Genomic DNA, 12,593 nt, shown 5'->3' with positions numbered 1-12,593 from the left:
AACACCATCCCTGCTCTCCAACACTCAGACACCTCCAAGTCCCCTAAGATTTGGTGTTGCTGCTCTCACATTGGGACAAAACGGAGCCCTCTGAGCTCCCCAGGTCAGACCAGCCCCTGCAGGCACTGCTGATGCTCTGTGGTCCCTCTTGCTGTAGGACCAAGCTGCAGACACCAGGCAAGACCTGGCCTTTCTGCCCTTTGGGTGGCTGCCAAACCAGCCAGGCATGTTCTAGACAAGCCCGAGATTAACAAGGCCCAATCTCAGAGCCGATGTTCAAACATGGCACTTTGTACGCAGTTTCCGTGTGCTCAGCATTTGTCACCGGGCTCTTACAGCCCATCAGAGTGCTGCCTTGGTGACACGACTTTCACCTGCGTTTCACTGCTCCCCATCTCTCTGCTGGGAAAACATTCCCTGTAGGGAAAACCCTGGCGGCAGCGCCCAGGGTGTGATGGGGTACACAGGGGTGGCTGGGGCTGCTCCCTCACACCTTACACAGAGGTTCTGGTGCTAAAACCTGGATTATCCTTATTGACTTCCCCTGTTTGCCCAGGGTGGATGGCCGGGGTGGCTCATGCTCCTTGTCCCTCTGCTCCACAAAGCTGCCACGAGAGAGCAGCAGCTCTGCAGGACCCTCCTCTCCCAGCACCATCTGATGGGAAGCGCCGAGGAATTACACCCCAGACAAGAGCCCCCTCCAAACTCCACCAAAACCCCCTCCCAAAATCCATTCAGCTCATCAAAACCAACTTCCCGTCCATCATTAATCCATTCCAGAGCATTTTAAAATCTACTCTTACTCCTGAGAGCGCCTGTCACCAGCAGGAAGCTCCGGCTGCCCCGCCAGGAGCTCTGCATTCCCCCACACCAGCCAAGCATCCCTGTGCACGCTGAGCTGTGGGTACCTTTCCCCTGAGCGTCCATCTGGCTGCTCGATGCTGTGAGGACCAGCAGGCCCTTCCCTTCGGTCTCTTTCGGGTGCTCTTCACCAGCTGAGGGATGCTTTGGCTCATCCCAGCCGCCGCTCCGAGGGCAAGTCCCCGCTGTGGCTCCGTGGCTCAGCTGCACCCCAGCTCCCGGAGGGGCACCTCGATGTTGAAGGTGTACCAGAAGACCCAGAAGACGAGGCTGAAGGCCAGCAGCAGGGCCCCCAGGTAGATGAAGAAGTCCCAGGAGCTGATGGGAGCCAAGATGCCCAGGAGGAGGATGAGGAGCCCCACGGCGTCGCAGAGCAGGGCCAGGAGGGCGATGGCAGCGCAGCGGCCCAGCAGCCCCCGCAGGTGCATGGCGCAGCCCCGAGCCCCTCAGCGCAGCGGGGGGAGCAGCATCCCTGCGCTGCCTCCCGTGCCTCTGCTCCGGGCTGCCAAGAGGAAGTACAAATGTCACAACACACCTTGCAGAACAATCGGGAGGCAGCACACGATACAGCTTTAACCGTTTCATGGCCCTGCCTCTGCCTGGCCCCAGCAGATCCCAGGGGAATTCCATGTGTGCCCACCCCGGGATGCTCTGCGGTCATCCAGGTGTGGCTGCTTCACATCCAGTCTGTCCCAGAGGTGCAAATCTGCCCCTGACCAGCCCACAGCCCTGGGATTTGAGACCAGGGGCACCTTGTGTGACTTCTGGGCAGCATCCACCCAGGGAAGTCTGCAGGACACCGGCTCTGACATCCCAGAGACAACCTGGACACATCCTGCTATTCCCCTCTCCTTACAGGTAAACTGAGGCACAGGAATTTCTCCAGAATGCCAAAAATACATCACCCCTGCAACCCCTCCAAAGAGCAGGTCTTGCTGGAGAGCACTCATCAGACCACCTGTGCCACTGCCCATCCCAAAAATGTGACACCAGGCAGCCAGTGAGGAACCCCCGAATCAGCCAAAATTCCCCAGAGCTCCTGGCTGGTCTCTGAGCAGGCAGTGGGACTTTTTGGGATGCTGCTTTCTGCTCCCAGGTTATGGTGTGGCACTGGGAACATCTTCGCTGTCCTTCCTCTCTGCTCTGTGCATCCGTGGCAAACTGGGGAAGGTTGTGGGAGGTAAAGAATCTGGTCCTGCCTCCCAGTCTTATCCCAACCTTATCCCTCCTGCCTCCCAACTTTATCCCTCCTGCCACTCCCAAACACACACAGACAGCCCTGAGCAAACCCTCTGTTCCCTGGGCAGCAGCTCCTTCCCCTGAGCAGCAGAAAAAACCCCTGTTCCTTCTGCAGTTTCCATGTGCCCAACATCCAGTGTAGAAATAGGAGAGGGTTTTTTAGGGTTTCAAACTCACTGTGAGCACTGAGAGTGCCCTGAATGTTTTACTCTCATCGTTGCTCACTAAGGACAGGGAAGGCTGCGGGATTTTGGGGAGGGATGGGCAGGTGCAGCTTGTCCTGGTGGGATCTCATCTGTTCCTCGAGTGGGAGGAAGCACCAGCAGCATTTCAGGGTGCAGGATGAACTGGCAGCCTGGGTGTTATCCCGACTCAGGCATTCCAGCATCCCAGTGGGAATCTGGGACGTCAGCCCTTGTGCCTCACAAGCCTGAGGCTGTGTTTCCAGGAAGGAGCGCTGGAAGGTCTCAGGGGAATGTAAAGGTGTGTTCACAGGCACCAGGGGTCACCTGCTTCCTCCCACCCCTGAATAATTTACCCCAGCGGCTGCAGAAACCTGATTGCACCAAGGGTGAACCCAGTGAATGTGACTGAGATTATGGGATCATGGAATGGGTTGGGCTGGAAGGGACCCCAAAGCCCATCCAGTGCCAGCCCTGCCATGGCAGGGACACCTCCCACTGTCCCAGGCTGCTCCAAGCCCCAATGTCCAGCCTGGCCTTGGGCACTGCCAGGGATCCAGGGGCAGCCCCAGCTGCTCTGGGCACCCTGTGCCAGGGCCTGCCCACCCTCACAGGGAGGGATTCCTGCCCAATCTCCCACCCATCCCTGCCCTCAGGCAGTGGGAAGCCATTCCCTGGGTCCTGTCCCTCCATCCCTTGTCCAAAGCCCTCTTTGAACCTCTTTCGGTACTAGAGCTAAACATCCTCAGAGGGGGGTCTGCCCCAGGGGCGGGCACATCTCGGGGCAGGTTTGGTGCTCTGGAGGCCCAGGACAGACACCTGGAGCAGGGCGTTCTCCACGTTCTCCATGCCGAGCCTGCCGGGCGGGTTTGCAGCGTGACCTTTGAGATGCAGGGGGAATATTTCCTCTTTGAGCTGCTCTGCAGAGATAATGACTTTTGTAATGGTTTTCCTGTTCTTTTTATAGCACAGGGGAAGCTGGCAGATCACATCTGAGCTTTAGTGAGACATAATTATGTTATGGAAAACCTGATCTTTTCTCTAAATGTGTTTTCTTTGGTCTGATCCAAAGCACCACAGCGGGATTCAAGCAGGCTTCAGTGGGAGAGAAGAGGAATTGCAGGGAGCAGCCAAACAGGGATTTGGAGGTGCATGGGAATGGCCCAAAGGTGTGAACTTGCCCGTGGGCTGATCAAAGGTCCCTCTAGCCCAGTCCTGTCCCAGCAATGGCAGGAGGAGACAGCGTGTGAGTCCACCCCTCCTGGAATCTGCTCCTCCTGGACTTCTCCAGCATCCACCACTGGTATGTTATGGAATTCAGAGGGCACATTCTTCTCTCTTGCTTCTACTGTCTCTCTTTTTAATCTGTTCTCCATAAAACCATTCAAACCCACGGATACTCCCTGTCTCTGTAGCCCCCCACGTCCCAAGGAGGTAGAGGCTCACCCGTGCCACAACAGAGGCAGAAATTCATTTTCCAGCAGCTCTGTGGCATTTTGCTGGGCCATAGCAGGCTGTGAATTTAATGTCAGCTCCTAAAGAAACCCTTGTGAAGAGCCTTCAGGTTATCCTGCATCTCTCTTTCCCTCAATTGCTCCAGCTCACTTCAAGAAAAAGATGCAATTCCCAGTGCTGGGAGCAGCTCCAGTGCAAAGTTCCCTCCCTCCCAGGCAGGGACCAGGCATTTGTACCCCGTGCTACCAAGGGGGAGTTCCCACTTTGCTCCTGGACTTCCACCTGTAGTTATCCCCCAGCTGTTGATCTGACTTTCCCTTCATTTACATTCCTGTCCCTTTGCCTCCCTGTCCCACCACAGATCTGGGCAGCAAAAAGTGAGCTCCACCTGCTAAATCCTCTCCTCACCAGGCTCTGCTGCTCCTTGGGCTGTTTCCTTTTCCTGGGCAGGCTCCATCCTCTCGCCAGGCCCCTTCCCGAGCCGCTGCTGACCCCTGGACTGAGGTGTTCACTCAGCCCCTCACCCAGCACCCAAACCAGCCCCAGCCCCACTCCTTGTCCTGTCCTCTCCCTCCCCTACCCCGTGGGTGCCACACCACCCCCAAACTCTGTCACCACACCCTCCCCACTCCGCAGAGATGTGACACCAGTGCAGCCCTGTCCAAGTCCCCTGGGAACGTTTTCCTTTAATGAAAACTCTTATTCTTGTTATAAATGACCAGTCTGGAATCCAGTTCAGTTCTTGGTCTCAGTGACTTCTTAGCACATGAACTTTTCGCTGGCTGTGTCCTTCTCCTTGGCCATGAGACGTGGCCAGCAGGAGCCCCCTCTCTCCATTTGGCAGTTCCAGTCCTCCTGGAGCATCCCCTTGGCCCCGCAGCCCTGGCTGAGCACAGCTCTTTGCAGCAGGACCCATTTCCAGGTGCCTCCTCCTGGGCAGCTCTTGGCCTCCCACCTGTGCCCAGATCTGCCTCCAGGTGGGATCTGGGGCTGCTCTTCACGTCGCTCCCTGATTTCCCATCACGAATCCTGCTGTCCATCCTCTCTCTGGCTGCAGCTGCCCCGAGCAGGAGTTTTGGGTGAGCATCCCCCGCCCATGGCAGCTGAAGGAGCAGAGGCCGGTGCCCCGTGCCAGGGCAGGATTGCAAACAGCAGCAGAGCGTGTCATGGCACGAGGGATGGCTGAGGAGCAAACAGCTTTGCTGGGTCCTGTGCCAGATCTTGTCCAGCCCCGTCACCAACCTGGCACGGGCTGGCCAGGGACGCCTGCCCCAGTCAGTAAGCAAAGTTCAGGGCCAGGCTGAGCCCGGGGCAAAGGGACTTGTGTGCTCAAATACTCCTAATCCAGCTGTGCTGGCTGCCAGGATGGGATGTGTCACCTCAAGCTCTGCCCACACGGGTGGAGGAGATCCCCAGGCAGCCCTGGGCACAGACTGGGGGTAGCCTGGCACCAGTGCCAGGGTGAGCCTGAGCTCCCTGTCAGCCAGGCTGTGGAAACACAAATGCTTCAGCTCTCAGGCATCTTGGACCATATTTTCAGGCAGAAATGTTGATGTGGCACCAGTTTCAGAAATGAGGGAGTTCCAGCAGAGATGGCCAGGAGGAGGTTGAGAGTTTCCTGGGAGGGAATCAGCCCCAAGCACAGTTCCTACAGCTTAGACCATTCCTGGACACATCTCCCTTGTCCCTGCCCTGCCAGGTGCCTGGAGCAGCAGGATCTGTGCCCTCTGCAGGGTCTGTGTCCTCTGCAGGGTCTGTGCCCTCTGCAGGATCTGTGCCCCTCTGCAGGGTCTGTGCCCCTCTGCAGGGTCTGTGCCCTCTGCAGGAACTGTGCCCCTCTGCTTCTGCTGTGTCTCCTGATGCTGTGCAGAGCCTCCAGCCTGTCTGGAAAATTAGGGAGCTTGAAGGAATTGTGGCTCCAGCCAATGGCTTCTCTCTGCTGATGGATCCTGCAGAACCTCCTGGGGGAGCTGGGTTCCTTTGGGGTTTTGCTTCAGCCCAGGTTCCTTCGGGGCTTTGCTTTACCCAGTGAGTGCTGTTGAGTCACTCTTTGGACAGGGAGGTGATGCAGAGACCTTGGACCTGCCTTGCTGGGCTCAGCTGAAAAATCCTGCTCCTTTTTTTCCTGGGATGACTTGGATGAAATACAAAGTTCATTTTCACACTGGAGACCATGTAGGGAAGAGACTGACTGGGATGAAATCCTCTGGGGAGTACAAGAACGTGTTTGTTTTCATGGCTGCTCAACACAGGTTGCTGGAGGGAAGGGGAACCCTCTCGGGAAGGTCCTGGCTGCCCTCAGCGGTTGAAGAAGAAGGACTTGAGGCTCTGTAGGAACTGTGACTTCTGCCTCTGCTTCTGCTTCTTGCGGATGATGGGGATCCAGACCAGGCCACAGACCAGGAGCATCAGTCCCAGGGACAGGAAAGCCGGGCCAGACATTTTGTAAACGTCTTTGTTCTTGGGCAGGAAGCAGGCCAGGCTGGTGATGACCATCCCGAAGAGGAAGATGGCAACTCCCACGGACACCACGATGACGGGTTTGTGGTAAATGTCCCACTTGCTCCTGGATGCGCTGGTCCACACGGACTCGCTGCGGGAGCTCATGCACAGGGTGCTGCCCGTGTTACTGGTGATCAGCTCCTTCGACTGGGGGGACTTCTCGCTCCCATCAGGGCTCTTGGGGGGGATTTCCATGGTGGTGGGATCGGAGGAGGAGACCTGGGATGGACAAAAGAGAAAGCAGAGCAGGGCAAGTGATGGAGGATGGAGGGTGCTTCCCTTCGGTCATCAGTGAGTGCAGCCCAAGGGGAGGTGGGGAAGGTTTTGGGGGTCACTGCAGGGAAAGAAGAGCATCTCACTGATAAAATGGTGGAACAGGCAGTGGGATCCTGCAGGCAGGCTGGGCAGGAGGTGTCTGTGGAGTCCCACTGCCCAACCATGGACAGTGGGATCCCTGCAGTCCCTGTCCCTACACCTTCCAACTCCTGCACGGATCCAGTGGTGTGGCGACCAGATGGGCACTGAACCCCCACCTGAACCTCCCAGGGCTCTGGGCTGCCTTCAGGGGATAACGGTGCTGCAAGCAGGGCTGGTGGTGCTGCCTGGTCCTTGGACCTGCTTTCCCTCCCAGATCCCAAATGACATCCCCAGCACCTTGTGACATGGTCGTGTCCCTGTGCCAGGGGGGTTCTGTGGCTCAGCAGCTGTGCAGGAGGTGACCCCAGAGCCCTCAGCCCCAGCTCTTTTCCCAGTGCTGCTGATCCATGTGGGAGCAAGTTCCACATCAGGCCAGCCCCGCTGAGGCTGCAGGGCTGGCACAGCTCCAGAGGCTGGAGGAAACCTGCCCAGGGCTGGGCCACGCTGGGCTCAGTGCCCACCTGGGGATGCTGATGGCTGGGTGCCAGCCAGCACCTCCCTCACTCCTTCACCTGTGTCCCTGCCAAGCTTTGTGGTTACTCTGAGAAGGGACAGATGTAATTTTATCATTTAGTCCCCCCAACAGAGGCACTGCTGCAGAGCCGGTGCTGTTGACATCTTCGGGGATGTTTCAGGTTCGCCAGACTTGGACAAACAAGCACGAAACAAAAGCCAAGAGCAGTGGGCAGGATTTGCAGCCCTCCTGTCTGGAGTTCTCCCTGCTCTCTGTTGAAAGAGTAGCAGGGGAAGGGACACTCTTCTGATATAGAATCACAGAATTCCAGAATCCTTTAGGTTGGAAAAGCCCTCCCAGATCATTGAGTCCAAGCTGTGCCTGATGCCCACCTTGACCCCAGCCCAGAGCTCTGAGTGCCACCTCCAGGAATTCCTTGGACACCTCCAGGGATGGGCACTCCAAACCTCCCTGGGCAGCCCCTGCCAAGGCCTGAGCACCCTTTCCATGGAGAAATTCCTCCACTCTGAGCCTGCCCTGGCCCAGCCTGAGGCCGTTCTCTCTCCTCCTGTCCACTGAGGCTCTGCAAGGGCACAATCTTTGCTCTGCTCCCACCTGCACAACCTGCCCTGGGATCAGCCCAGTCCTCCAAAACCCCACCAGCTGCCGCTTCTGATCCCCCTCTTCCACTGCAAACCAGACTCTTCCTTAAACTTCATCCTGGCATTTCTTGTCCTTTCCTCAAAATGTCCATCATGGAGGGGTTTTAAGACTAAGCCACCGTCTAATTTTAATTTGGCTTTGTAGTTGGAAATTTGCTTTATTCTCTGGGATTATCCCACACCTCAGCAGTCTAAAACTTGATGGGCTGTTCCATCTTTTAGGCATCCCATTCCCTTCCTCCCTGAGTGCTGCCATCCTGATTCTGCATTCCAGGGCAGCAGCTCTGCAAGGCACCCTCCCTCTGTGTGCAGAGCATTAATGTCAGGCTGCTGCAGAAACCATCAGCTGCCTTTCAGTTGTGCATTTCCACTAGAGAGGATTTATTCCCCCTTTTATTTCCTGGCAGAACCACCACTCTCACCACAATTCCCAGGCCCCGGTCATTTTCCCAGCACTTCCTGGCAGAGCCTGGTTTTCGATCACACTTTTGCCCACTGTTGGCTAATGAAGGATTTCACTCCCTGCCAGTGCCTGGAGCTTGTTTGGGAGCACTGGGAGGACTGGCAGCTCTTGGGAGAGCTAATGCAACTCCAGTTCCTGCTCTGCCCCTGCTCCATCCCTAATCCATCACAGACGTGCTCGGATGCACTGGATGCCCTGAGCAGCCTGCCAGGAGAGTGCTATCGGATTTCTCCCTGGTTTTTAACCATTGTTGTTGGAAGCAGACGATCAGCAGATGACTCTTTGCTGTCTTGAAAATGCCTCCAGAGCACGTCTCAGATCTCACACCTGGTGGCTCTGCTGCCCTCCTGAAACCCTGGGCAGCTCTTGCTGCTGGGGCCTCTCCTTCCCCTCTCCATAAGGGAGACCCTCCTGGAATTGTTTTTCCTCCCTTTGCTCTTACAGTGCTTTGTGTGGGGACATTTGGTTTCTGAACTGGGAAATCTTGGGGCCCTCCTTGTGCCAAAGCACAGCATCCTTGGGGATCCTGGATCTGGGACTCCAGCCCCACATCCCTCTGGGAATCAGCAGTCATGGAAGAGAAAATTTTGAGTAAAAGTGAGCTCTGCACTCCATGGATGTGGCTTGCCCTGATCCCTGCTGGGGAGAAGCGAAGAGCCCAGCCCAGGCTGAGGCCAGGCCTGGCCAGGCTGTTCCTGAGGGTCAGACCCTGCCAGGAGACAAAGTGAGCTCTGCTCTGCCTGGCACCAGTGGCCCAAACTGGGGGGCTGGGTGGGGGGCACACATGGGTGTGCACACACTTCCCCACCTGGCTGGGTGACATCGAGATCCTGCCCCACAGACAGGGACCCCCAGGCCCTTCCCATGGCCCCACGGCTCTCTGGGGCTTCCAGTGGCCTCTGGATGGCTCATGATGGCAAAGAGCAGCACCAGGGCTCTGCAAAGCTTTGGGGTGACACCCAGAGGGTTGGTTTGTCCTTCAGCCAGGAGATGAGTCCACCCCAACAGGCAGCAAATCCTCACTGGGTCCCAGCTGGGAGGAAGCTAAAACCCTGGGGAACGGAGGAAATTGAGACACTGCTCTGGAGTGTCTCAGTTGGACTCTTTATTTGGTCCTGATGTTTAACCTCAGTCCAGGACCCCCCAGATGACAGCAGTGGGTCCGTGTGTTCCAGGAGAAGGGGTTTGCTGCTCTGGAGGATCCGTGTGGCCATGGAATGGGAAGGGAGGAGGCTGCTGCACTCATGGGCGTGCACTAACTCAGCAGAAACTTTTTGTTGGATGTTGGTGCTGGCCAAATTTCATCAAGAGTGGCTCTCAGTCAGTTCCCAGTGAGAGATGCACATTCAGTGACCCAGCACACCCGAGGTCCCCAAGAAACCTGGTCAGCTGGGGACTGGGGCTGCTTCCTGCTGGGGACCTGTCCTGCCGCAGCTGCCCCGAGAAGAGCAGCCCCACAGCCCCGTCTGCCTCAGGCACCGGCATGTGGGGAGGTGCTGGGGCGGACAGAACCCAAACCCCTGAGGGGGAAACAGCACCCAAACCACCAAGGGACCAAGTGCAGAGCCCACTCACCATCCTGTGCCTCTGCTGTCCCCTCTGGCACTGGGGCGTGGTGGCTGCGGGTGGGTGGTGGCAATCACGGTCCCCTGAGCACGCCACGGAGTGACCCCACCGCCGGCTCCTGCGGGCACAAGAGCAGCAGCTCAGAGCAGCTCCAGCTTTGTGCCAGCCCCAGGAGGGCTGGGTTCTGCTGGGCTGAGCCCTGAGAGAGGACAGGGAGGTTGTGGGGTGCCCTAAAGCCCCATTCCTGTCCCCATGCCTGTGCTCAGGAGCAGGCTGGCAGTGGCTCTGTGGGCAGCTGTCCGGGCAGACTGGCTGGCGCTGTCCCCAGACCCTGCAGCATGTCAGGGGATTTCACCTCACCTACAACCCCTACAAGGTGTCAGCTGTGAACTGAGACAGACCCCGAGTCCCTTTGCTGGTGGAGTGAAGCTGGGCTGGGCCCTGCATCCCTCGGGAGCCGCTTCCCAGCACTGCTGGAGCCTGGGTGGCCCCGGAGCACACTCAGGGATCTGCTGGGCAAAGAACACCTGCAAGTCCCTTGTGGGGCTCAGCCAGAGGAGGACCCCCAGCCCTGCCAGCCTGTATCCCCTCCCTTTCCAGCAGCCCCAGAGCCAAACCCATGGAAACCCATCCTACTCACGTGGCGAGCAGAGAGGGATGGCTGCAGCAGGAGGCCCCTTCTCCAGAGCCAGGCTCATCCCAAGCCTCACATCCCTCTGGGTGTTGTCTACTGGGCTCTGTTGAGTCTAATAAACAATGGAGCATCCCCGCTCCGATGATCTCACCAGCCTATCAGGATATTTTTTAACTCCTTGTGTCCCCGCCCCTGGCTCCTGGGCAGTGTGCCTGGGAGGGTTGGATAAAAGGCTGTGGTTTGGGAGGCAGGGCAGGGCCTGGAGCAGGAATCCAGCACTGGGGGGGTTGATGCTGATCCCGACTTGGATCATCAGCAAGTTCCTGAAACATCTCTGAAGCGCAATTTCTGCCCTCTCAGAGCACAGAGTCGTAGCCAGCAACTGCAAAGTGCTTTGAAGCTCATCAGCGAGGCATTAGAGGGATGCAAGGTACTAGCAATTATCTATTAATTAACATCCCGAGTCCATTACAGGGAAGAGGATGGAAGAGAGGGGTGCTTCTGGAATACTGCTTCCTTTCAGGATCCCCCAGCCAAAGTTTAATCCCCTCTCGCAGCAGTGTGGGTCCGCCTGGTGCAGGGGAGGGACCCAGCAGTGCCGCTGCTGCTGTCCAGGGCTGGGCTCCAGCACTGGAACCTCCACCCCTGAGGGACCCTCTCTGGGTTGGTGCAGTGAATAACCAAGTCTAAGCTGCACCCCAGACCTGGCCAGAGTAGGATGGGGTGGGAAGAGGTTGTGGGGCTCTCCTGGGCATGGGCATGACCCACAAGGGTCAAGGCTGGGCACAGAGGCAGCACAAGGGGCTGAAAGGGGAAGAGGGGGGTCCAGAGGGTCAGTATGAGGGGACACCACCTCTCCCAGGCGTGGGGAGCTCACGGGAAGACAAGAACCTGGCTGAGGTCCTTCAGTACAGCTCTGTGCAGACCTGTGGCCAGCAGTGGTGGCCGTGGGACAGGCTTTTGGGAAGGGGCAGCTGGGGCAAGAGGCTCCCAGCCTGAGGCAGGGGTGGGATGAGCTCGGGCTCCTATTCCTGCTCTGTCCTCACCTCCGGGTGAGTTTTCTGAGCACAGTGGCCCTGACACAGAGGGGTGAACTCCAACTCCACTGCCCATCCATCTGGGAACCAGCAGCCAAAGGATTCAGGTGTTTTAGGGGTGTTCAGGGAGGATTTATGGGAACAGACATCAAGATTCTCTAGAACTGGAAGAGCTGAGTGGATGAGGTCCATGGAGAGAAGTTTTTGTGCTAAAGGAGCCGTTGGCATGAAAAAGGGGGAAGGTTTCATTTCAGCAGCAGCAGGATCCATTTCTCACCCTGGTTCTGCACCATCCCCAGGCTGAACTGAGCTGCTCCTGCCCTGCTGGGGATCAGCCAGGCTGTGCTCACTCAGCTGCCCCAGCGCACGGCTCTGCTCATTCCAGCCCCCCAAACTCACCCCGTGCTCCCCGCAGTGCCCCTGACACCTCCGTCCTGCCCCGAGGGCCCCGCAGGCAGCAGGAAGGGTCAGGCGCCTGTGGGACGCGTTAGCGCCAAGGTCCCCCGGGCAAGGCAGCAGGAGCCGGACATTCCCCAGGGATGGTTCCTGCCCTCCGGGGCTGGGGCATGTCCCGTGTGCTGCCGCCTGTCCCGAGGGGCCATCCGTGGGCTGGATGAGCGGGATGAATGGGGGATCCCTCCCGGGATGAATGGGGGATCCCTCTCGGAATGAATTGGGAATCCCTCCCGGAATGGATCGGGGATCCCTCCCGGTCGTCCCTCGGGCAGGCGCTGGGGGTGCATCCCCCGCCCCAGCCGCCCCGTGCCCCCTCCCAGGACAGGCTCAGCCCGCAGGGACCCTCCGCGCCCCATCACCGCCTCCAGTCCCGCGTCCCTGTGGTCCCTCTGCTGTCCCTGTGCTGTCCCTGTGCGGTCCCTGCTGTGCCTCTGCGGTCCCTGTGCTGTCCCTGTGGTCCCTGTGCTGTCCCTGTGCTGTCCCTGTGCTGTCCCTGAGGTCCCTGCTGTCCCTGTGCGGTCCCTGTGGTCCCTGTGCTCTCCCTGTGCTGTCCCTGTGCTCTCCCTGTGCTGTCCCTGTGGTCCCTGTGCTGTCCCTGTGCTGTCCCTGTGCGGTCCCTGCTGTCCCTGTGCGGTCCCTGTGCTGTCCCTGTGCTGTCCCTGTGC

The 12,593-nt window shown here is 58.3% G+C and overlaps 1 protein-coding gene across 1 annotated transcript; it reads right to left on the bottom strand.

Annotated features, from left to right (window-relative positions):
• Positions 1 to 4,416: 4,416 nt before the first annotated feature.
• Positions 4,417 to 6,453, bottom strand: PIRT (phosphoinositide interacting regulator of transient receptor potential channels). The gene has a single exon (XM_042022051.1). The coding sequence runs from the start codon at positions 6,432 to 6,434 to the stop codon at positions 6,036 to 6,038; it is 399 nt and encodes a 132-aa protein (XP_041877985.1). The 5' UTR covers positions 6,435 to 6,453; the 3' UTR covers positions 4,417 to 6,035.
• Positions 6,454 to 12,593: the final 6,140 nt, after the last annotated feature.

This window comes from Corvus kubaryi, unplaced genomic scaffold, assembly GCF_017639235.1.
Source record: "Corvus kubaryi isolate FWS band 111438036 unplaced genomic scaffold, C.kubaryi_AGA036_p1.0 37187, whole genome shotgun sequence".
In the NCBI taxonomy this organism is placed as follows: Eukaryota; Metazoa; Chordata; class Aves; order Passeriformes; family Corvidae; genus Corvus; species Corvus kubaryi.
The sequence above is the reverse complement of the archived record's forward strand: the minus strand, read 5'-3'. Positions and strand labels throughout refer to the sequence as shown.